This window comes from Lepeophtheirus salmonis, chromosome 3 (assembly GCF_016086655.4).
Source record: "Lepeophtheirus salmonis chromosome 3, UVic_Lsal_1.4, whole genome shotgun sequence".
NCBI classification, from domain to species: domain Eukaryota; kingdom Metazoa; phylum Arthropoda; class Copepoda; order Siphonostomatoida; family Caligidae; genus Lepeophtheirus; species Lepeophtheirus salmonis.
Window position 1 is genome coordinate 46412656 of NC_052133.2, and position 25338 is coordinate 46437993.

At 30.5% G+C, this 25338-nt stretch overlaps 1 protein-coding gene across 1 annotated transcript in view; it reads left to right on the plus strand.

Annotated features, from left to right (window-relative positions):
• The window catches only part of Argk1 (Arginine kinase 1), a 28322-nt gene extending 13369 nt beyond the window's left edge, over positions 1–14953 (plus strand). Inside the window, exons 2-6 of the mRNA XM_040709423.2 lie at positions 9889–10079; positions 10422–10708; positions 10770–11021; positions 11094–11312; positions 14380–14953. Coding sequence (XP_040565357.1) covers positions 9889–10079; positions 10422–10708; positions 10770–11021; positions 11094–11312; positions 14380–14553 — 1123 coding nt within the window. The 3' untranslated portion in view covers positions 14554–14953. The remainder of the gene's footprint in view (positions 1–9888; positions 10080–10421; positions 10709–10769; positions 11022–11093; positions 11313–14379) is intronic.
• Positions 14954–25338: the final 10385 nt, after the last annotated feature.

Genomic DNA, 25338 nt, shown 5'->3' on the forward strand with positions numbered 1-25338 from the left:
GACTGACAGGAATAGCTCGTAATACCCTCTAAAATATTAATAAGAGGGTAGACCCCACAACGAGACCATAGGGAGGAAGGAGGGCGTTGAAAAGAAAAAAAAAACCTATCATTAATGCAGATGCCCTCAAGAACCCCATCAAAAAATGGACACAACCAATTCTTTATGCGCCAATACCATAAACACCTACCTTATTTGGGTCGAAGCAAATTTCTCTGTCGGCAATGTCGTCTTTCAGCAAGATAGGGATCCCACTCACACTACAAACATTACTCAGACTTTTAGCTAACATTATCGCTTTCTAGGACAAAAAAATGTGGCCACTATGCAGTCTGGATGTCCCCTCGACTATTCTTTCTAGGTTTCACATCGAGAGGAAGACCTATAGCATCTGTCTCCCGAATGTTGAAGCTATGAAGGCCTCCGCTAATGAGGAGTGGGCTGCTATGGACCCAAACTTCATTTGCGAATCTTGTTACTCTTTTTGCAAGACGTTTTTCACCATCTGTGTTGGCAAAGGCGACCAAAAATAATAAATAAATTTGACATTGTCTATGTATCAGAAAAAGATTAATACAGATACTACAAACTAAACATTACCTCGATACGCTCCAGTAGTGCCATCTCTCGGACTTTGCACATACTTTTCAAACGACTAGTCTTATTGGTTAGTGGCTAATTTTAATGACCTTCGAGCCATTGGTATACCTATAAAAAAGATAAAAATACTTAAACATATCGCATCAAAAATTATAATTCGAAACAACTAATTAAACACAAACTTCATTTGCACAACTTGTAACTCTTTTTGAAAGGGGGGTTTCACCATCTGTGTGGCGAAAGGCGGCCGAATAGAATAAATAAATTTGACTTTGTCTATGGATCAGAAAAAGATTAATACATATTTTTGTCAAATGTATTATTAAAGAATGTCAGGCTATTTTCTGTTTTCTTTCCATATGTGTAAGTTTCAAGTTTCCACCTGTTATACGCGCTAGATCTAAAAAATGCATAGGGGAAAAAGTTAAATTTATCCCAGTAAATATGAATACAAACGGAACTTTCCTTATTGCAGTGTTCATCGTAAATCATGTCAATAACGGGTATTAGTGAATAAACTCAACTATCAAGGAAAATACTGCCTTCCTTGATGAACACATAATGGAAATGAACCACAACTTAGAAGGTATATTGTAATCTTATGTCAAGAGCTGAATCAGCCAGAACAATCCCCAAACTTCCTACTGTAAATAGAAACAAAAAAAAAAAAAACCCAAAAACCTACATCTCATTACATTAAAAAGGTGTAGATAATTTTTCTACGATATAGAGTCATTCATCATCTAAATACTTTGATCTTCATAGGAATTGTAATTATTTTAGTAGCAGCAGTAAAATAACCCCGGATATCTGAGTCCAAGCCTACAGTAAACATGTGATGAACTCATACAATAAATCCTAAAACCCCAATTGCTACCATAGTATAAACTATACAATGAGTACTGATTCCAATATCAATTGAGTATTGCACCATTTAGCGGTATATTACCGATCTGCCAAATAACAGTACAAAAAAAATAGATTATTTGGTTCGGCGTTAATATCAAAATAAAGTATATACATACATTTTACATAATTAATTATACTTGATATCAGCCTGGTCGAAACCATTTCTCAGAAACATCTAAAAATAACAATCTACGTTAATTTATAGGCCAAGGTCCATACCTTCTTTATCACATAACATTTTTACAACAAATATATTTATTTCCAAATCATTAGTACATATTTTTATACCTATGGCATTATCAGTACTAAATAATTCATTTTATCATTGTAAATAAATTATTCACTTGATGAGGAAGAATACCTCATCTTTAATTATAAATTGCTTTCATATAAAATATTTATAGAAGTACCCGGTTATGAGCCTATTATGATTGTATGTAAAATATTATTCGTACTTATTAAGTTCACTAAAAGAAAAAAGAAGCTTTTCATTTAATTAAATATATATATCTACAAAAGAAAAGGTATCAAATAGGTACTAACTTTAAAATCTTTTAGGACAAAGTTGGAAATAAATATACTCGAAACTTTGAGGTTCTATCTATTTCGAGTATTAATCATTGGTGGGAAAAATTATTTATACTGCAAGTCTAAGTTGAGTCTCAAGTCTTTGCTCTCAAGTTGAAGTCCTTAGCAAATTTCATCGATCTAAATTCAGGTATTTTTATTAAGTCCAGTTCATGTACTCATAAAGTTGTCAGAAAACTTAAAGTTTAAAGTATACTTAAAATTGAAATAACTTTTGAGTCCAAATTGAGACGCGAGTATGGATTTCGAGTTTAATCCAAGTCTCTCAAGTAGGTTTGTTTAACTATTTCGCCTAGAATGGGAAATATGCATTAACTTAAAAATAATTTCTTGGTCAGATGAAGTAATTGTAATTACCACTGCAACGAGGTTGAACGGAAGTTATGTTTTTGTTAGCCACCAGGATTACGGCAAAAGTTACAGATTGATTTCTATTCTACTTAGTAAGAAGAATAGATATGGTCTGAGTAAGAGTCCATTAAATTTTGAGAGATCGAGATCAAAGGTCAAGAAAACACAAATAAAAATGAAAATGTATAATTGACCATAACTTTAGAACATATTGAGGTGCAGACCCTAAATTGGTGTCCTTAAGTAGGTTTTGTTAAGATTCTTCAAAAAAAAAAAAAAAAAAAAAAAAAATCCACTTTCAGAAAAATTACCATAGGTGGAGGTTTGCACTCTATCAAGTGCCCATTCTAATTTGTGTTGTGTCAGTCCTTATTTAGGACTGAAGACTGTAGTCCCGTCTTGTTCAGTTTCAATCCAGATCAGTTCAGTCCTGCATATCAGTTCTAAATCTTATAAAGTTTGGTCCTTGATGACATCACATAACTTGATTTCTTCTTCTTTTAATTAGTTCCAGTACTTATAGTCCTTAGGACCGGCGCCAAGGACCAATAGGACTGGTCTAAGACTGGACTGAACCGAATAAATTTTACTATTCTTATAAGTATTAAATATTATACCTCCAATATAACTGAGATATATTGATGATAACGTCACTGACTGGTACCTATTATAATAATGTCTTCAATCCTTTCAGTAGTGGTTGTCAACAAGACTAACCTCCTATTTTTATTGAATATCATCTTAAGTTTATGTAAATAATAAGTTTTCATTTAATATGATTAACTAGTTAACAAATATTCCATTTTTTTCTCCTTACAAGGAAATTCCAAGCGTTATTTTAGTTTGTGTCTCTTGCATTCTGACATCTTTAACAGATAAATACGTATAAAATTTGACATAATCAAGAAAAATAACAAGAGTAACTTGGTAAAGCTCTAAAACCGTTATTTAAGCATATACAGAGTGGGGAGTTTCATATGAGCGGCTTTTTTATCTTGTGCACAAACGACTCATCTGGTTAAGAAGCTTACTTTGTAAACAATAATTTCCGTGCAAAGAGCTTTTATTTAATAAATTATACATCTCACAACGACAAAAAATGAATTAAAAATAGGCCAAACGCCAAACGGTACACGATCCCCTTGATACCCATGTAAGCAAAAAGTACATCTCTAAGATTGTCGGTGTCAATATCAGCAAGCTTGTGTTATCCTATCCGCTAGAAACGCTGGTTTGGCACCAAGGGGTCTCTTGGAAGTAGTTCCTTCAACAAGAAGAGAGATAAAGCTTTCAATAAAATTTTAAAGGCCAAGGTAGATGATGACCCAACAACCAGCATGACGAAGGTAGCCAAAAACCTCAGCGTTGATCCTAAGACTATCAGTGTCTCTATTCAGGAATATTTTGACCTCAAGACACCTCTTTACCAAAAAGTTAAAGTAGAAGGAAATTGAGAGTTGCAAAAAAATTCTCTTCCACCTTACGCATCATGGTTTCACCATTAAGATTTTCAAGGGTGAGAAGTTTTGCACGGTAGGCCAAATGTATAACCACTGAAACAACTTCTGGGTGGCCAGATCAACGAAGGAGGTTCTGTGGGTGTTCAGGACGAAACATCTGGATCAGGTTATGATCCTTGGAGTTCTGGGGGGGATTACCAGAATATTTCTTTGGCTCTGATGAAACGATAAATACTAGGAACTACTACAAGGTCCTGAGATACACCATCCTGTCCTGAATCAAAGGCACCTCGAGGGAAACTACGTTTGGACGCAAGAAATAACTTTCTGGTGTCAGTCCCTCGATCCTGTACGTCAAGATGGAAAATAATTTTTTGACGTGAGCAAGATCCAAAGCCTTGGCCTCAGGCATGATGCTGCCCTTCACAGAGGGTTAGGGCTTGGCCTCTCCCTGGACGTAGAAGTTCAGGGAGTTTATGTTGGGGGAGCTGGGGCCAAATCTTGACATCCAAGAAAACTGGGACATTGATTTGAAGCCAATCTTCAACAAATCACTATTATTAATCATACTCTCCATATTTTTCCTTTTTTATAAAATATCAATAATTATCTCGGAGTATTAAAACTTCCAGCACTTAACCTTTATGAACTTTCTTCTTTAGAAAAATTATATCAAATCGATATAACAACCGAAATAGACTTCTTAGGACCAAATACTGATTAAATGAAAATCTAATTATACAATATTTCTACTCTGACAACACTACTACATGCATAGGTATATTACTATGTATACATAAAATTAAATGCAAGTTCCTTATAATTTATGCATAGTTTTATATATGATAAATTTGCATGACTTAGAAAATTCTCCTTTGATTGAGATTGAAATATTATAAAAAGAAATATATCAAATTGATTTGTTTATACATGCATCTTATAATTTCCAAATATATCAACAAAATAAATGCATTTTAGTGCAACTGCATCTTACTGCAATTTAATATAATTAGAGCTGTAAAAAATATGACCCAAAGCGATATTTTTTAAGTTGCAACATGAATAGTTTTTTGAATTTTCTAAAGCTGTTATCATTATTCTTTTATTTTTGAGGATAGAGTATCTATTAAGTATAAATTGTTCGTATGATCAGGCATGAAGGGGAGTATAATGGATGATTTTTTGAGGAGTTACAAGTTATAAGTTCTTGTTGGACTCAGAGTAGAATTGAAGATAGACATTGGAGTCATTTCTGTTTATGTTTTAACAAAAAAATAATTAGAATAATTATCGATGGAATTATTTGCATCCTCGGCTGTGGAGGAACACAATAATGACTCCATGATAATCCATAATGATCACTTATATTTCATTTGTGCAACTTCATTTGACCAATTAAATGAACATTAGAAAAAAATTAACACAAGTCGATAAAACACTATATTAAACATTGTGACGTGTACAAATCTTCAAATTCACATTTACTTTGTAATGACACTATACCTATGTGCAAAATAATATTGATTACATACAAATAAAAATACATATATAATTTATTTTATCAAATAACTAGTGAATCAAATGAAAAGCAAGTTGCATAACGATTCTAATCGCTTATTCATGATACTCTTTTTTTTGTTTTTTTCATACTTAATATTAATTATTTGATATTATTGCATACTAAAAAATGTTAAATATGTAGAAAAGTCATTATAATTGATATTCATAAACATAATTGAATTCTGGAAAAAAAAGAAGTTACTTATCAAAATATTTTAATAGCGTTAGCTTTAATTTTGAGTCAAATATGTAATCATAGTAGGTAATATATACTTTGATAATTTAAGGTATATATGTATACTACCTTCCTGTATATATATGCATATACTTAAAGGTTACATTAATATTGCAAAGGCGTCACACTCGTTTCTACCATTGTATGTGAGCAGTGTAGTAGTTTCATAAATAAAGTTGTAAGGCATATGCATTTTCAGTATGTAAAAAAATGGAACTCAAAATTAACATGGTACCCCCTAAGAGGATGGAAATTAACACAAGTACCACTTTGTTTCTAGAAGAGATACAATTATAAATTACTCCGAGTCGATCATCCCTTCTACTTTGAGTTTTAAAGGCATAAATTAATTTTCAATTTTCGTAAATTATTTATAAACTTTAAAGGAATGGTTGAATAAAGTCATAACACGTATTACATCACGTAGAAGGATGAAATACTTGACACAAATTAATTCTAAAATTTGAAAGTCCCATACGGTTATATACTATGAGGGGGTGTCAAAGACAAATATAAATAGCTCAGGGGAAAATAATCTCTTGAACTCAATGTGTGTAAGCTCAATTCACAGTCACTCCTAGAGAAGTAAATATGAATTATGTTACAACTGTAATATACCAGTTTCGAATTCTTTATTTTTTTGAAAATATTTTTGTTCGTAGCCCTATTTGAAAAAAAAGTTCTATGTAGATCTAGGCAAAGAGAGTTTTTCCGTAAGGAAAGACACCATTTTTTTTTTTGGACATATAGTTTTTCGTTTTTCATTAATATTTGAGAATATTATTACAATTTTAACAAAACCTTTCAGTATAAAATATATCAGCAGGGCGTCTGCAGGGGTGCGTGGGCTGTAGGAGCTGTACCTAATAAAGTATGGAAGGAGAGGATCTAAAAATTAAGGACGTCCTATCGCTAGTGGGTATTAAGTTTGGGACAAATGCAGACAGGGGAAGGAGGGTCAAAATATTTACCTTTTTCTGTAGGTCATAAATGTATGACCTTTAATTATGTTTTAATGGTAATGATATTTGCTTATTAATTCTTTTGTAACCAGTCATCAGTGAAAATATCACAGTAATTTTAATCTTATTTTATCAAGGTGTTTATAAAATTTGTGACAAGTATTTGTTTACAGATCTTATTTGATTTAACAACGAAAATAAAGACTATATATCTCAGACAGGTTATATGTTGAAATGTACCTTATTTGATTTAACAACGGACTATATATGTGTATAGTATTGGCTACCTTCACAACATAAGTTTTAGATGACGAAAAAGAGCACAGAATTACAAGATTGTCCAATGTTCCCTTATAAAAGGGACAATAATAAAAAAATGCTTTCTAAAATACACGGAAATAAAGTCATGGGAATTATTAAATCATTTTTTCCCATTAGAAAGCTCTTTTATATCTTGATTACTACTATGTATAATGTATATGTACAACATTGAAACCTTCCTAAAATATTATAAAAAAGGGAGGAAATTACAGTAATATTTTAAAACAAACAGATTTCCTTGTTTTTTTAAAAAGCTAATGGGCTTTAAATGTAAGAATATTTATAATGATTACCTTTTTTAAATGAGTTTTTCTTTTTGTACCTACATAGAGAAAGACAAATATACATTGAGAAGTCTATAAATCAAATACGTAAATGTTTATATTTACATATATATAAGAAAAATCAAATTACCATCTACTGAATTACAGTGTGATCTAGAATTACAGTCCCATTAACTTAAATTGCCATTAAGTTAAGAGTAATATGTATAGAGATTTTATTACTCCAGTCCGAAATATGGCCACCGCTTTAAAAAAAATTGTAGTGTGAGCCTTGGGGCTTTAAAAAAAATTATATCAATGTTTATCGGTCATGAGAAATCAATTCACCGATTCAAGAGAGAGATAGATACGATATTGCCTCGCTACATCAATAGTCTTCACAAATAATTCTAAAAGGGATGAAATGGAGAGGCTCTACTCTTTCTGCAAGGATCGCATGGAGTCCTTCTTCCATCTTTTTTATGAATGTAGTAGAGTGATACCTTTAGTGCAATAGAAAATTAGGGATACACACGGATTATAGATACTTATAAGATTGGTTGGTGGCTATGCCACCGATCATTACAAAAGTGGTCTGGATTTTATACTTCAGCCGGACAATGGACTCATTAATAAAGTTATCAGGACTCGTTGATTTCGTTTACAGATATTTGAGGGTTTCAATCGTTTTAAACTTTAGTTTTTATAATTAAAAAAAAAAAAAAAAAAGATTTATGAAAATTGGGTCGAGTTTCTCTCTTCTCGGCTATGTTCAGTTGCGTGGTAGTTTACCTTACCTATAAGATCTCTAGCTAGATCTACCAGATGTTCGCTAGATATTGAAGAGAGAGAGATATATATTTTTTTGGATATTTTCGGCAATTAAAACAGTGCTTACATGACAGTTGGTTTCTACTATTTCCAGTATTTTATCTACAGTTTCGACCATTGTCATTCCAGAACGAGGTGCATCTTTTACATCAAAACTGCTGGAACGGAATCGAAGAAACCAAAATTGCACATAATTGGCTGTTACAATATCAAGACCATAAATAAGACTCACATTTTCAGCCACCTTGCTTATATTTTTGCCTTGTTTGAAGAAAGACTGCAAAATATGGCGTATTTTCTCTTTTTTTTTGTGTCCATCTTTGAGGATCGCGTGTCCATCTTTGAGGATCGCTCTAACAATACTGTGTCTAACAATCACAAAAGTTTCCGATAATTTTTTTATAGTACAAAAATCTTATCTGTATAACACCATTAAGTGTAAACCGATCGCACTTATAAAACGCGAATTACAGATTACTGAGTCTATCTATTTAGAAAAAATAAATGATTTCTTTTTTCTAAATGTGAATTGGCGAAAAAAAAAAAAAAATGAAGCTGTTGTGATTTTATCAAAATTAAGTCTGTCATACACAAGTGATCTTTTTTGACGAATTACCGTCAATAAGTACCAAAAATTCTTCATCACAATGAAAAAAAAAAAATTGATAGATAATACTTGATCGACCATATCAGAGCCAAATTAGGCCTCAAAAATGAAATGAAGCATTGAAAATATAGCTAAAATTTTTTGGTATCTCAACTAATACCCGAAATTTAAATACAAAGCCTATAAATAACAAAAATACGCTTATGAAATATTGTACGCACAGTATATTTACATAACATATACTATGTATAGAAATATGTTTGATGTTTCTCTTTTTCTTGATTTTTTTCCAACAATCAAAATTGTTTTTGAATCAACTCGTCTTTTTTATGAAGTAAAAAAATAAATTGTGAAATTCTGCAATTCTTGACTTTTGTTCAAGGTTGTTCTTGTGTTGAGGCACAATAATATTTAAGTCAAATCCTCGGATTTAATCCCATTAAAACATTTGACCTCTTTTCTTGCGTATTGTCGGTATTTTTGTTGTCTGAACTAATAAATGTGTGTTCATATACGGAGTCAAAAGTAATTATGCGAAAAACACAAATAAACACGCGATGGGAACCAACATTTCCTTGTCTAATTTCTTTTCAAGTTATTTAATAGATGATAAAATATTTCTGTACTGTTTTAGTGAATGGTTATAATTATATCCCAGTAAAAAAGTGTGAAAATGAGGTGAATTGGTCACCCAACTTATAACATCAATTTTTTTTATGTTCTTAAATTACAGTGATTGGCCCTCCACTTTCAAAAATGATGTGTGGAATAACTAAAATAACTAATTCAACCAATCACAACTTATCTTCTTATCAATACTATTATTTTCTTAAACATATGAACTTACATGGTACATATTTTTTGTTACCAGGTTGTTCAAATGCATAAAAAGGTTTAAAAGTGCTTGCTTGACCACCACTGATTTATTGCTTTAATAATAACTGTTTGTATTTCAATCAAAATAGCAATAAACATGAATTATAGAATAAAAATGTGGTTGTAGGTCTAGAAATTATGCATTGTTTTTATATTCCCATTTGAGTAGATACATGAAGCAACTAGGTACTGACTTAATGTCAATATTTTAATGTGTATCAAACACATAATCTATTTAGATAAAATAGTATATCAAGTCAAATTTTGAATTAACAAAAATAAAATATACTTTTTTAATAAGTTGTATTGCTCTATGTGCTTTTAGAAAACCGGTTGAGCAGGGGAAGAAAGTGGATCCTGCCATATCTCAGTACCTGGAGGAATCCTTTGAAACCCTTCAAGCCTCCAATTCTCAAAGCCTACTGAAAAAATACCTCACTCAAGAAGTTTTTGATGGATTGAAAGAGAAACGTACGTTTACATTCAAATCCACTCTCAAGGATGTGATTCAGTCAGGTTCGTCATTCCTTCATTACTAAATCCAGTTCGAACTCACGACTCGAGCCACAAGATATGAGTCAATAGACTCATCCATTAATACTTGTGAATCGACTAAAGCAACTTGATTAAGATGGTTCTAGTCATGTCGAGTCACGTATCTAGAACAAGTAACTTCCGTGTGAGAATATAAAAATATACTTTTTTATTATTTAGGACTAGAAATCATACTAATCAAATCCTTTGATCAGAGTCACAAGTCCAAATCAGTTCTATTAATTTGAAATCTAATCTTAGTTTGACTTATGTATACATCCTTTCCTTTGAGTTACTCTTTCATCTTTATATCCTCCATAATAGGGATTGCCAATTTGGACTCGAGTGTGGGAGTTTATGCCCCTGAGCCGGAGGCGTATGACGTTTTTGCCAAACTTTTTGATCCTATAATCAAAGAGTATCATGGTTGGGGCTTTAGCAGAGATCGCTACCATCCTCCGTCTTATTTTGGTGATCCCAATGAATTCAAAGATTTAGACCCTGAAAAAGAATTTATTGTATCCACGAGGATACGATGTGGCAGATCCGTAGTAGGGTTTCCTTTCAATCCGAATATGGGCGCAGAAGATTATGTAGAGCTAGAAGAAAAAGTAACAAGAGTCTCATGTGGTCTCATATACACGATTTAACTTTGAATTTAAATCCTTTCAGATGATTGGTATCTTCACTTCACTTACGGGCAATTATGGTGGCACTTACTATGCCCTCATGGGAATGCAAAAGGAAGTTCAACAAAGACTAATTGAAGATCATTTTCTTTTTAAAGAAGGGGATAGGTTCCTTCAAGCTGCCAATGCTTCAAATCACTGGCCTACTGGACGGGGCATCTTTCATAACGAAGACAAAACCTTCTTGATATGGGTTGGAGAAGAAGATCATTTAAGAATAATTTCAATGCAAAAAGTAGAAAAAAATATTTATATATATCTACTAAACTTTAGGGACAACTTTTATTACATGTCAAATCATATTTAGGGTGGAGACGTAGGAGAAGTTTATCGCCGATTAATTGATGGGATTCGTAAAATTGAAGAAAGAGTATCCTTTTCAAGAGATGACCATTTAGGGTTTCTTACATTCTGTCCAACAAATCTAGGTACAAGTATCCGAGCCAGTGTCCTTATTCAACTTCCATTTCTTGCTTCTGGAGGCCAAGAAGAGTTTCAAATCGTAGCGGACAAATATCAATTGCAAGTAAGTTTAGTTCGAGTACCTATTGATTCCTTAATGGTATCACCTAAAGAGACTATTAGGGAAAGAGGCGTATATCAATCAAGAATGTCTTTTCTTGTCTCTAATTTTGATTCGTCTAAAATTCTGGATATGCTTTATTTTCATCTCTTTTGCAAATCAATGTTCTCACGTCTTTTGACTAAGATTCATCTAATGTAATTTAATACAAGTCAACGTTTCGGTCAGGTTTATATATTTTTCTTTATAATAAACCAGAAACATAAACGATTAATTAAAACCATAGTTCATAGTATAATAGTCATAAGTATTCTCTAAAAAATTATTTTAAAACAAAAATACATAACCTTAATGACCTAAGAAAGGTTATTTATATTTTTGATCGAGGTTATGTGAACCCAGAACATAATTCAAATACATGGTTTTTGTTTACTTTTTATTTCAACCATCTTGTCTGCTCTTCCCTTATTGGTCTCTTTAGTATTACCTATCTAGATACATGGAAAAGTTTAATAATTAATTTTAATTATGTTTACTATTTACAAAAACCTTCCAACTATAGTTACCTAAAATAATCACGCAAAATTTGAATTCCCACATGAGGGGAATATAAAAAGAGGCATTGGTTGAAAAAAGGAAAATAAAAGAGTCAATATTATTTTTTAATCCATTCTTTTAAGAGGGGAAATAAATAATAACAAACTAAGCTGCATGCATGCTTATTCCATGATCAAACGTAGGTGTGTCAACATAAAAACGATCTTTGTCAAAAGTCAATAAACTAGGAAATTCTCAATTAATATTTTACAATATAAAATAGGCTGTCATAGAATTCCACATCATTCTTTCAGAAGAGCTTTATATAGCACAGTTTGTTCATCATTGTATAATGGATTTTAAATCTCATTAATGCGTCCTGGGATTAAAAAAAATAAGAAATAATTATCATGTGTCTGTATTTCATTTATGATACTTTTGTGACGCTTCGAAATAGTATTTCAATTATAATATAATGTGTTTTTTTAAGCATGATTATTTGTAGTACTTTTGGAGTGTTGATAAAAAAAAATATATATCTATAGAAATGTAGAATAGTTTGCCTTTGGATTGAGATAATGTAGCTCAGATTACTGTTACCTTCAGAAACATGCAACTTAAGGATGTAGCCTAAAATTTCTACTTATATGGCATGGAAAGTCTTTTTGAAAACAATCCTTTCAAATTATACGGTATCTGAATGTATTTTTTATTGAATGCTGATGTCTCAAGGATCATAGATGGACAGTGGTATCCTCTGGGTGCAAAGTGGATAATAAAAGCAACTTTCATGTTTCTCGAGATAAAACCAATCAAAGGCACACCATTTGAATCCAAAAGCAAAAAAAGTGTTGACTATGATTTCTAATAGGGAGGTATCAATAACAAATTTTCAGCTAATGTCGGTTCCGATATCATATTTATGGACGAATCCGATTCCTTATTATGTATAAAGGAATTTCATAAACAAATAACTTTTTTAATGTTTCAATTTGTATTCATTAATTTTAGAAATTTTATAAAAGACGGACTTGCCTCAACCAGAACAATAAAACATAGATGTTTATAGGATCAGTATCATTTAATCAATTTCGTCTCCATTGAACACCTCTTTAGAAAAAATAATATAACAATATTCTTAAATTCTTAAGTTTTCTCAAAAAAATAAAAACAATTCAATTTGCAACTACAAATATATTAAATAATATATACATGTAGTATTAAAAATAAAATATCTCATATTAGGTAATTTGATTCGTTATATATTTAGTTCACCTCCTCCCCCCTTGACCTCTGTTATAGTTTCTACTGCCTCACTGATAAAATAAATAATATGTTCGACAGGCTATTTTCTATTATTTTACTGGTTCGCCCACATGAGATTAAATGGTCTTATACTGTCTCCAGTTCCTAACTAAGTTTTATATGCGGGCCTTATGAATTAAAATATGTATTAACCAGTGTTTGAATACAGAATGATGTATTTTCAATGGATCTGGGATGGACACTGATGACTCGAACTTGACTCAAAATATATGGACTCGACTTCAGTTCTGTTATAAACAATATTATTCAACAAAATAAAAATAATTTATTTTATGCCAAAGTTACTTAATTGTTTCTGAGCAAGCCTCTAAACCCAACTATTACCGTTACGGACTTTTTGAGGAACTCATGATACAGTTCAAACTTATTGGGCGCTAAAAATGTGGTTATTCCTAATTTTTACATTCAAGTAAATTTCCTGTACAAGCCTACAAATTTGTAAATTTTTTTTTGTACTCCCCCTCCTTTTCGAATTCTGAATTTGTCGGAATAACGTCTTCTATTCTATCTATTTTATTGATTTGTAAAAGTTATTTTGTGTCCAAAAATGAGCTCAAATAAGTCATATCATCCATATAAATAATTATGCCAATATATCGGGGGATTCGGTAGTATTGAGCCGATCCTATAACCGATACTTCAAAAAAGTCTAATTTTTGTTAATTTCGATTTCCGATGCATTGGTACGCCACTAATTTCTAATTAAGAATTAGAAAAATAATTGATACTCATTTTCAATTCAAGAATTATTCTTGCCTGCTTTTGTGTTGATGGCCACGACTGTTATTGAAACATATAAATAAGAAAAAGATTACAACTTTGATATTTTTAATATTAAATAATCTATGTTTAGTATAAAAATGTTTATAAATTGTTTTCTTCACAACAATAACAAAAGTTCATTATTGACGTTTCTTTTCAGTTTTTTATTATTGATATCCATGACAGTTTGCTCCAGTTAAAGGGGAAAATCCATATGATTTGTTTTTTTTGTTCTTAAATTTGTATTTCAAATAGAAATTAAAACTCTGCAAACGCAGTGCAAATAGTAAGTAATCCTTTGTTTCCTTTGGTAACCATGATATATAACACATCAATGTTGTCATAGATATTTAGTTCCAATTCATAAATTATTCAGTTTAGCTCATTAATATCTTTTTATTGTTCTATATTTGCATATTAGATAAGCATACATTTATTCAAATAGGTTCGCGGTTCCTCTGGCGAACACACAGAGTCTCACGACGGTCTCTATGATGTCTCCAATCGTGAACGAATGGGACTTACGGAATTTGAAGCGGTTCAAAAAATGTACACTGGAATCAGAGAATTAATTCAACTTGAAAAATTAAAACAAGAAGAAAAGAAAAATATGATTTAGTGACAATTATGTATTTAATTATGATATTATATGTAGTGCTGTATCAGTTCTTATTTAGGATTGAAAATTGTAATCCTCTCCAGTTTAAGTTCGGCCCGGTCCAGTTCAGTCCTGCATATCAGTACTAAAAGCTTATATAGTTCACCATTCAACTTTATTTCTTTAAAAAAAAAAACCAAAAAAAAAAAAACCAGTTCTAGTACTGATAGTCCGAAGGACCGATCCTAATGACAAATAGGGCCGGTTCTAAGACTGGACTGGACCGAATAAATAGGGACTGGCACAACAGTAATTATATGTACACCTTATAACAATTCTGAAATTGCCTTTTAAATGCAAATATTTAGTGATATAGAAAATTGAATTAAATATTGTATAAATACATAATATATTTAAGTAATTTTTTTATTATTTACTCAATATATGGACGATTGAAAATGAATTGGATTAATAAACTAAAAGTCCTAATTATTATTTTCAAGTGTAAAAATATAGGAAAATCTAAATAAGAGTAACGTTGTGATTCCAATGATAATAATGTTCTTCTTTTTTTGTACCAAGGTACAACTTTATACTATTCCAGTCAGGTTTAATACATTAAAACATCAATATAAATATCTCCATTTGAATACATTATATATAATCGTAAGTTAAAACAAAACAGAAATTCATTCATACTTATTATCAAAATAAGAGTTGCGGAATTTAAAAAACGTCTATAATACTAAGGATATTTAAGGAGGCTTTACTTGTCATTCCTAGATAAGAGTAAGAAAGTATGACAGGTTTTTAATAAACAAACAAACAAAAAAAAATCATAAAAAAACTCATACAAAAAAAAACAAAAAAACTTAATGCCCTCTTAATGCCCTCTTTTTTTTCTGGTTGGGGTGTCTTTGTGGATCTAAATTTATATACAATTAATATAAAACAATATACGCCAATTTCATAACTTAGTTCAGGGTACTTTAGCTGTACTATCAATTATAGTGATGATAATCACTCATAGATGGAGAAAGTTAGGGCATATAAACATAAGGTAATGAAAGTAAATCACAAATTAGTATGGCAGATTCTTTCGTTTTTTCCTCTTTTTTTTTTGGTCCAACTGGCGTTAGCTAACTTGCCCCCAGTTACTTTTTGCCTTCAAACATTAATATTTATCTAAATAGTCGACCAATTAACTCTATTTAACTCTAAAATTTAAAAAAAATAGTTATATTTTAATAAAATAAAAAGATTTTACAAATTCAAGCTAACCCTTGCACTTCAAAAGAAAATTAATGAATATGAAAAGAAATCATTTTGAGGCTGTAAAACCAGAAAATATGTCACAGCTCAGCATTGGATGCACTCACACTCTCAAAAAGCTATTGCTTATGTAACAATACTATGTGGTTATTCCATGAATGTGCTGATCCATATATCGTAAAGACTTACGAGAAATCAAATAAATTTAAGTTCACACTCTCTCCATATAAATAGCAAGGATAATTAGTTTGTTCTTACTGTCGAAATCCGTAACTTTTGATTGTTGTAATTGGACCCCAAATCCCAAGTTGTTATTTCGCATGATAGCATGTAATTTAAAAAAACAAACTCCTATGCAATTTGACTAGTTATTATTTTTTTTCGAAACGTTGAATCGACATTTTCCAAAAGTGTTACTTATGAGTAAAAAATTACAGAAATATAGCAAATGAGACATATTGATCAATAGCACTTTCCAACAAAATCACACTTTTTTTATGCACAAGAACAGTATATGCTCAACGTAGTACAATTTGATCCCATGATTCCAAATATGGTCTTATTTTTTCTCTCATAGCCTCGTGGCCTTCGGAAAAAAGGGATATACATTTTTTGTTATTTTTGGCTATTTTTAAGGTTCAATGCTGTTAAAAGCCCTCAGTGTTGATAATAAGGATAAATTATGTTAATATATTTTACAGCCAAATATTAAAAATTTTTAAAACAATTTTTAAAATGTCTGCATCATACTTTTAACTCGAATTATCTTTGTTTAAAGGGGGAAATAGGTGCTTTTTATTCAGAGGCACATAGCTTCAAGACGAATAGATTCAAAAAGTTAAAAAGTATCTCATTGGATAGCTGAAAATATAAACTTTGATTAAAAAAAATGAGCTTCTCCAAAAACTCTCAATATCGTTGTCAATTTGAGATAAGGCCACGACAATATTTCAAGGATATAACTAATTTTTGAATTGATTTCTTAAAAAAAGTCCATAAATATTCGTATGCAATGAGTATATATAAATATATACGTATCGTATAACAAAGAGAGAGAGAAAGTAAAAGGAAAGAAAAGATATATTATATAATTTGTTATAATATTAAGCCTCATGTCTCAAACTGTCTATATAAATTATTTCAAGCTTCAAGCTACACCAGAGGACTCGTTGCTTACCCGTAGTGTGTAAGGGATTCTAAAAAACGGACTTTCAAGGGAGTCGTCGGAGCAAAACCTTTTTCTGAAGGGCCACGAGCCTATGAGAGACACAATAAACCCATATTTGGAATCAAGGGACTCTATTAAATATTGTATATGCTATTTATGTACCATTTTTGCTGTAGGAAAGTGTAATGAGAGACTCTTGATGTGTGTAAATTGATTTAAAATACAACAACATAATAAAACAAATATATATGAGTTTAAACATCAAGATGATATTTTTCCTCCATGAATGGTATTTTAAGTGTAGAGGATTCATCTCTTTATATCAGTAATTCCTTTTATTAACTGAAACCATATAATAGGCAGCTGATAAAAAATAAATAAAATGTCACTGACTCCAACTTCAATGCACTATTTTATTATAATACATTCATAAGTTTATAAACATAATTCATGGACTCGTACCCAAGGAACAAATATACACTCAACCTCTTATTGCAACGTTACACTTGTCACCAATGACATTAACTATTAATAAGACTATGTAATGAACGAGCATGGCTAGTCGCTACGCTCTACTCAACAAAATAATTACGATTTTAGAGGTGTTCCGGAATTGTGATTGTATAGGACACTCAGTGTTAGCCTTCCTGACTTCGACTCCACCAAGAAAAGCTTTGATTCCAACTCTGCAGTCCTGATCATAACACAGTTGTACCAAATGTCTTGCTCCCGCCTTCTTTTTGTACTCTTTTTATTTTCATTACGAAGATGTAAACTCCATTGGTATTTTTTTGGTAAAAATCCGAAAAAAAATTCTGAGATCCCTTCACATAAATTATTTTTTTTTAGAAATAAAAATGAAAAATTCATAGCTATTCAAGGGAAATTATTTTTTTAGGAAAAAAAATTGAAGGATTTTTTTTTTTTTGGAAATTTGGATATTTTTGGGCGGCTGGGGGTGGGTGTGGGAGCTACAGTGTCTCCAGTATATTTGTAACCTTTTGAAGAGAGAGACTTGAATACCAATTCCTGAATAATATCCTCTTTATTCAATCTACCAATCTATCTTGCTAACGATAAGTTTACTTTGTACCATACTAAATATTTTTTCAAGTCCTCCTTTCATCGCCTTTAGAAAATATCAATTAGATTTTTAGCTTCTTATTGCTCTCCTCAAAATTATTGGCACAAATTCTGTGTGACTTTCCAAGACAACCCTTTGGATGACAAGCTCTTTCCCAAGGAATCACATTATTAGGTGAGTCACAAATGGCAACCCCACAGATCCAAGATTTATTGCGGGACTCCATCACCAGTCACTATATAAATAGAATTATATTAAATTTTAACAATTTTATCTCATTACTATAAATACAATTAAAATCTAATATTTATATTATAAAATTTTTCACATCGGCTATGGCATCACAAAATCAATCCTTATATTTAGCTTGACCAACACTCGGTACGGTACAACAATTCGAAAAGGAGGGCTGGCCCAATGTACGTTATTGACATACCTTGATTATAAGTTACCTTGGTAGTCAACAAATAACTTTTGAGATCACTCAATCGTGATCGCTATTTCTCTCAAAACCATACAAGAGTTCGTGGTTCATTTGGTTTCTTACTCAATTTTGAACAATACCAATTTTTTATTGATTAATAATTTCACAGATGAAAATATTTAGGTAACTACTAACTGATCTTGAGCTTTTTTTTCATTTTTGGAGAAAATTTTGAGAAGTTACAATAAAAATCACAGCATGTTGTAAAATATGATTTCTGAAAAAGTAGTTATCTGTCTTCCAGGTCTGGAAGCCTAACGATACCATTGATATTTGATTATTAAGTTCCAAATTCAATTTTAGACATATTTTTCCTATAAAATCAGTTATTTCTCTTTATTTTTGCCGGTAAAGTTTAATGTATGGTTTTTCTTATTATCTAAACTAACAAATTTGATTGAATATTTAACAACGCTTAACACACCTTTTTTGACTGCCCTGAGTTTTCTGTTGCTCGGGATTTGATATTCTTTAAACCTAACTACATAAAAGATTTAAAACCCAATTTTGTGAAGGTTTTTTTTGCTGTTTGGTGTCACAACTCACCAATCATGTGGTTCAGAGGAGGAAAAATACATCAGCGCTATTTTGAGTAAATGTAAAGCTTTCATAGGCTGTCGTATTAAGGAGGATGGAGTGATTGATAGGAGGGATCTGAGAGTTATTTTGGCATTTGCTGCTACAAGATATACAGTTTTTCCTTTGAACTACTTTCATTTATACAAATGCCGTCATAGAATCTATTACTTATATTATGAATACAAAAATTTAAAAGCTGCAAAAGGAAGAAAGGGGGGGGGGGAGTTTTTTTATATACAAAAATGATATTATGTATGACATCTGTAAATAGTTGTTCATCAAAATTTAAGGTGTTTCATTTGCTAAATCTTAAAAAAAATAAAGTATTACAGATGTAAAAAATTCACAGATATGCGTGAATCGGAATGAAAAACCTTTGAAGTCTCCTTATATGGGGCTGGCAATGGTGTTGAGTAAGAATGATCAAACCTACAGTGATCAAAAATGAATTTCAGAGTCATTTAGTGACAAACGAATGCCCCTTAGGGAAAGTGGAGTTCAATAAAAAGGATGAGTATCATTATTCAGGGGCGTCTGAAGATATTATTTTAGAGGGGGTTTTAATTTTCTGGGTTGAGCCTGTATTTTAACCCAATGACCTTTTTTTAGAGAGGAATACTGAAAAAAGAAATTGTTTACTTGTTTTTTTGCAGCTTTAGTCTTGGGTAGAAGCCGATATTTTTTGGTTTTGACGACCAAAATTCGTCCATTAAGGCGGCGGGGAATCAAGTACCCTCCCTCTACGGACAATCCTGTTATATTGATACGGTTCATAATCCATTATGTCAAATGATAAATAATTGATGACGGAGAAGTGAATAGTATTTCTTTTTTCGAATTGCTGTCGTGTTTGTTAATTGTTTAATTTATTTAAAATACTACAGCGGTAAAGATTTCAACTACTTTTGAACCTTCTTTAATTTGTCTGTGGGAAAAGTATAGAATCGACATGGAATCAAATACTTATTTTCTCCGCTGTATGTTGCTTCTGTAGAATGTATATAATTGAAGCTGTAGAAAAAGTCTTGTAACTTAACTATCATCTTATTCGAATTTGACTGTATTTTTCAAAAAAAAAATAACGGATTGAATCTAAAAAATTATCATCCATCTTTGTTCGTATTTATTTATACTCTATAAGTTCAGCTCATATCAGCACTAAATACAGTTTTATAAATATATAATTATGCATGAAAATAGAAAAAGTCCTTTATTAGCAATTTCAATCAGGGACCCTTCCTTTATTGCATGTGGAGTTTTTGGTCCACATATTTAGTTCTTATAATAATTCATTCCACTGCCTATTTTTAGTTAAAATAAAAATATCATTTTTCATTTTCTACAAGAATAAGAAAACTAACACGAAGGAAGTAAAAATAATACCACATTTTTAGCAAATATTTTATGCATATGTAGAAAGTTGATTACAACTAAAAATAATTTCATTACACTAAAAAAAAAAAAATCATTGTAACTAGATTTGTGTTGTGTCAGCTCGAAGAATTATCGAATCGATTTGAGTTGATGATATTTGGACTTGACTCAAACAGTGAGTAAACTTTCAAATTTGAGAAACCCGTGTTGACTTCATATTGTATTGTGTCGGTCTGATTTTTATGACTAACCTTTTGAGTTCGTCCTAAAATGATTTTCTTATCCATACAATTTAATCTATTTGTATGCCCAAATTAGATCTATAAGGTTTTCCTCAAGGAGTTAAACCTCTGCAAGGGCGTTTGCAGAGTGGGCTGGAACGGCTTTAGTCCCCAAACTGAGGAATGTTTGTTTTTACTATAATTTATTTTCGTTATTCGTCCCAATTATGCAGCAGAGCAAAATATTTACTATTTCAATTTTTTTTCTAAAAAATATAATGTTTTGTGAATAGCTGTGATTTTTGATTTTTTTTCTCGAAAATTTAATTTTCTGAGTGTTTATAGATTTTTTAAATGTTTTTCCAAAAAATTTAATTTTTCAATTTTTTTTCAAAAACATTGAAATTTTTTGTGAATGCCTCTGCTTCGTTACTTCTTTTTTAATCTTAAAGTGAGTCCTTCCCTGGAATTTTGAGACACCCCAATATTAAAATGGATATTTCAGCAGTGTTTACTCCTAGTAGTTGTAACCTTTGGATCTGGTAGCAAGACGGGCCACCCTGTCACACTACCAAAAGAACACTAGATTTTCTTGATTATGAGAATGTGATGTACGTCCTGTGGGGGTTTTGGTCTTCTAACTTGCCAGAATTTAACCCTTTAGATTATTTTATCGGGCGCAATGTTGAACTGCTTTCCAATGAAGATCGCCACAGCATCACAAGATCTCTCAGAGCTGGAATAAGGAAGCCATTCTTTACTTTAACTAGTTGGACGGCCAAGAAAGTAGTGGGACATTTCCGAGGACTTTATAAACGTGACGTCCAAGCTAATGTTGATATTATTGGTTGAATGCCATGTTAATGTCATTATGTTGACTTTTGTAAAAATTTAAACTAAATCGGAAATATAATCACAGAAGTAATTATACATTTTTCTCTAATTGTAACCATTATTTCCATTCCTACCAATATTCTACTTAATTTATCTATTTTTGTCCTATTCTAGTCCATCGACTACAAAATTACACAAAATTACATGCGTTATTTTTATATATATATATATATATATTATATGTTTTACTTCAAAAAACTTTCTGAAATATACTTTTTTCTTATCTTATAGCCACATACACTTTACGTGAAGAAGCTTGCATTATTCATTAGTTAAGACTCTTACAAATTATAATTAAATATACATATGTTTACATAAACCATTTTGCATTATGTTCTGAGTAATGTTAATATTGCAGTTCTAGCTATAATTAAATGACTAACAACATTTCTACATACAATAATACTGACATTTAGAGTTGTAAATAACATGAACTAATACTAGTACGATACTTTTTTTAGTTCCAGTCTGAACAGTGTTTTATATTCCAAAGCTGGTAACAATATTCTTTAATATTTGAAGATAGTATTTTCACATACAAAAATTGAAATTGAAATTCCAGTTTAAAATTTATTCTCTGAACAAAAGTTAAACATCTTTAAATAGTCTGTCTTATATGATATAATGTACAAATCATTTCTAGGAAATTTTTTACTTCATTATAAAATGCATTTAAAAAAAATATCAACAATAAAGCGATACATGAAAATAGAATGAACGCAAAACTCCCCTTAATATCATTTTCCCTGATTATAGTCGTTTATGGGTTTTTAACGTTTTGTGTTTCAAAAGTAAATTTGAGTTAACTTTCTCAATTTTTTCTACACTTTTGGTTATTTTTGCAGTTTTAACATTTTTTGTGACATCGATCTTTCAAAATTTAATGGCCTCTTACTATTAGTGGATGTTTTCATAATCGTTCTTACAAACAGACAAATAAATGAACTTAACCTTCTACATTGATATCTCAAAATTTAACTTTATCTTAGTGTTAACATAGTTAATTTTTCTTCAAATAATTACCTAAATCGGTCCGTAATTTCGAAGAATTATTATGGTGATCCGAAATAGTTTTTATATTACTTATAATTGCGCATGAACCTGTCTAAAAAATTGAAGCATTTATCCAAAAAATAAAAGGTAGTAGTGTAGTATGTCTCCAGCAATGTACCACAAAAAATCATATGCCTTAGAATCTTCAAGGAGATGGGAGAATATCGGACTGGAAATGCAATTAATAGATCTATTTTTTTTCGATTCTGATTGGTTTCACTACGGCTAACTTCTCAGCAATCATACATTTACAGCTCGATAAGGCTCACTCTACAGCTTTTGTTTTCTATAGGGACATTTTTTATAAATGACATTTAAGAGGTTATAAATTTTTGTTTCATTCACAAGAAGAAAAGTTAATATACGCTTATCTTAGTAACTATACGTCTATTCTATATATCATATAAAATTATGCATAGGATTTAATAAAATACTGCCCACAGATTTTGGTGCAACATGAAAACGCTCCACAATTTATAATTCGTCAATTTAAAAAGCACACTAATACATTATATTATCTAAAAGAAAATTTTTATGATATCCTTTCATATTCTATTTTCTTGTATTGTTGTAATTTTAGTTGTTTATTTTTTTTTCGATAACCATTTTACTTGATTTTTGTTATGAATAATAAGATTGTATTAGAGGCTGTTAATTTTAAAATAAAACTATATTTTTATATGAACATTAATATTCTTTAAATAAAGCGTTGTTGATAAGTAAACAAAAATATTTTAAAAATTTAGAATGACAGGTAACTGTAATATGTATAGCTGACTTCTGGCCTGTCTCCATTTGGCACTCATAATCTCAACCCACTGGACATTGCAGTTTAGGGCGTCTTTGTTAAGAGTGTCTGCCGCACTTGTCATACAAATTTGAATTTGCTTCGAGCTGCTATCATGACAACTTGGTACGCGATGGACACGACCTTTATCGTCAAAAGCTGCCGTGTGGAGAATGTTATTGCTTGTGAATGATGACGTATTGAATAAAAAATAAAGCTAAATATTGTATTGAAACATTTGACAAATTGGTTTTGATTTTTTTTTCCATCAAAAAATTACATTATTCGTAATTTAGTCAAGCTACTGCAAGTTTTGAGTGTCCACTCTGTACATATATATAGATATTTATACACATAGACATATAGACGCACGATAGATGTCGTAACTTGTATTAAGTTTATATAAGTATATTTATAATGTGGCATACCTCATAATCGGTTTCATTAATTTAATAGTCACGTTCATTTTAAGGGTGAGGAAAATAATTTATAGTATATTCAACAATAATAATATTTTTATCAACTTTGTTGTTTAAGGAATTCTTAAGGTATTTCAAAATTTCCAAAAAGTGTTAATCTTTGATCGACTTTTCCTCATGAATCCACAAAAAAAACTATATTGTAACAAGTATTAATTTGTTATGATGTAAACTAATGCTATACCACTTTGATACTTGACCTTGAGGTTTTTTTAAAATCACTTTATTTATTTAGAGAAGTTACATACATATCTATAATTAAACATTCTAGTATAAAATTAATTCCCTAAACCAAAGTCGGACAGCCTGACAAATTGCAATATATGATGTTAGTTATTAATTCATTTTCAACAAAAAGTTCATTCTATAAAATTTGACAATAAAAAAATAAACAAAACATAGCCAGTAAATAGCTAAAAATTAAATAAAAATTATGAGCAATAGCTACATAATATTTAAATAAAAGGGTAAAACAATAATTATTCTGAAGATCCACACTATCTTTTTAATTTTTTACAATTGTGCATTAAACGGGGCAAGAAATTTAAGTTTTAATCTGAGAATCAGTGGTAGGTGTAATGTAATATGCCCCCAGCATAGTTTTATGACGACTCTTGGAATCCTGAAGGAGAATGAAGAATATTGGGTTGAAACTGCGAACTTTTTTTATAATTCCAGCCATGTTCAGTGTATAAAATGTCTCAAAATCTGGAGTGCCGGGCAACTTGCAAACGCATTCATAACTTACTTAAACATTTTGCCTCAGTCCTTACTGGGATTATTAAAAAATAGACAACCCGAGGATATTTGAAATTGGGTAGTAAATCACTTTACATCCATTTTGAGATTGGGGTTTTCATTTTTCATTATTTTTTTAGTCATAATGATTATTAATTATCTTTTCAAATCCTTTGAGTTCTTTCCGTGATACTAGCACCGTATACAAGCTGACAAGGGGTGCCAGACGTTAAACCAGTCAACGTTCATAACACCAATAAGAGGCGAAAATCTTTCGAAAAATCCACATATGGTAAAAATATATGGAGGCTAATATTTTTTTTCAATTGTTATAAGAAATAGATAAAACTAAAGAATACACCGTACATGTTCAAAAGATTTGCTATAAATAAATTCGATTTCGATGGATTTTTTTAGTTTAACTTTTAATTTTCTTAAAGAATTTATAATAAATAACCAATGTAATTTTGCATGAAAATGTTTCAACATTATATGAATTATTTGACTAATTGTAATAAGTAAACTAAGGATTTTTGAGAGATTTTTTTTATTTTAGAGCAAAAAAGCACACTAAAATTTGGAAAAATGAGCAACCAAAATATACCAATTGATCAATTTTTATAAAAAGAAAATACAGGTTTATAAGGATAATTCTATAATTCTATTTAATTGG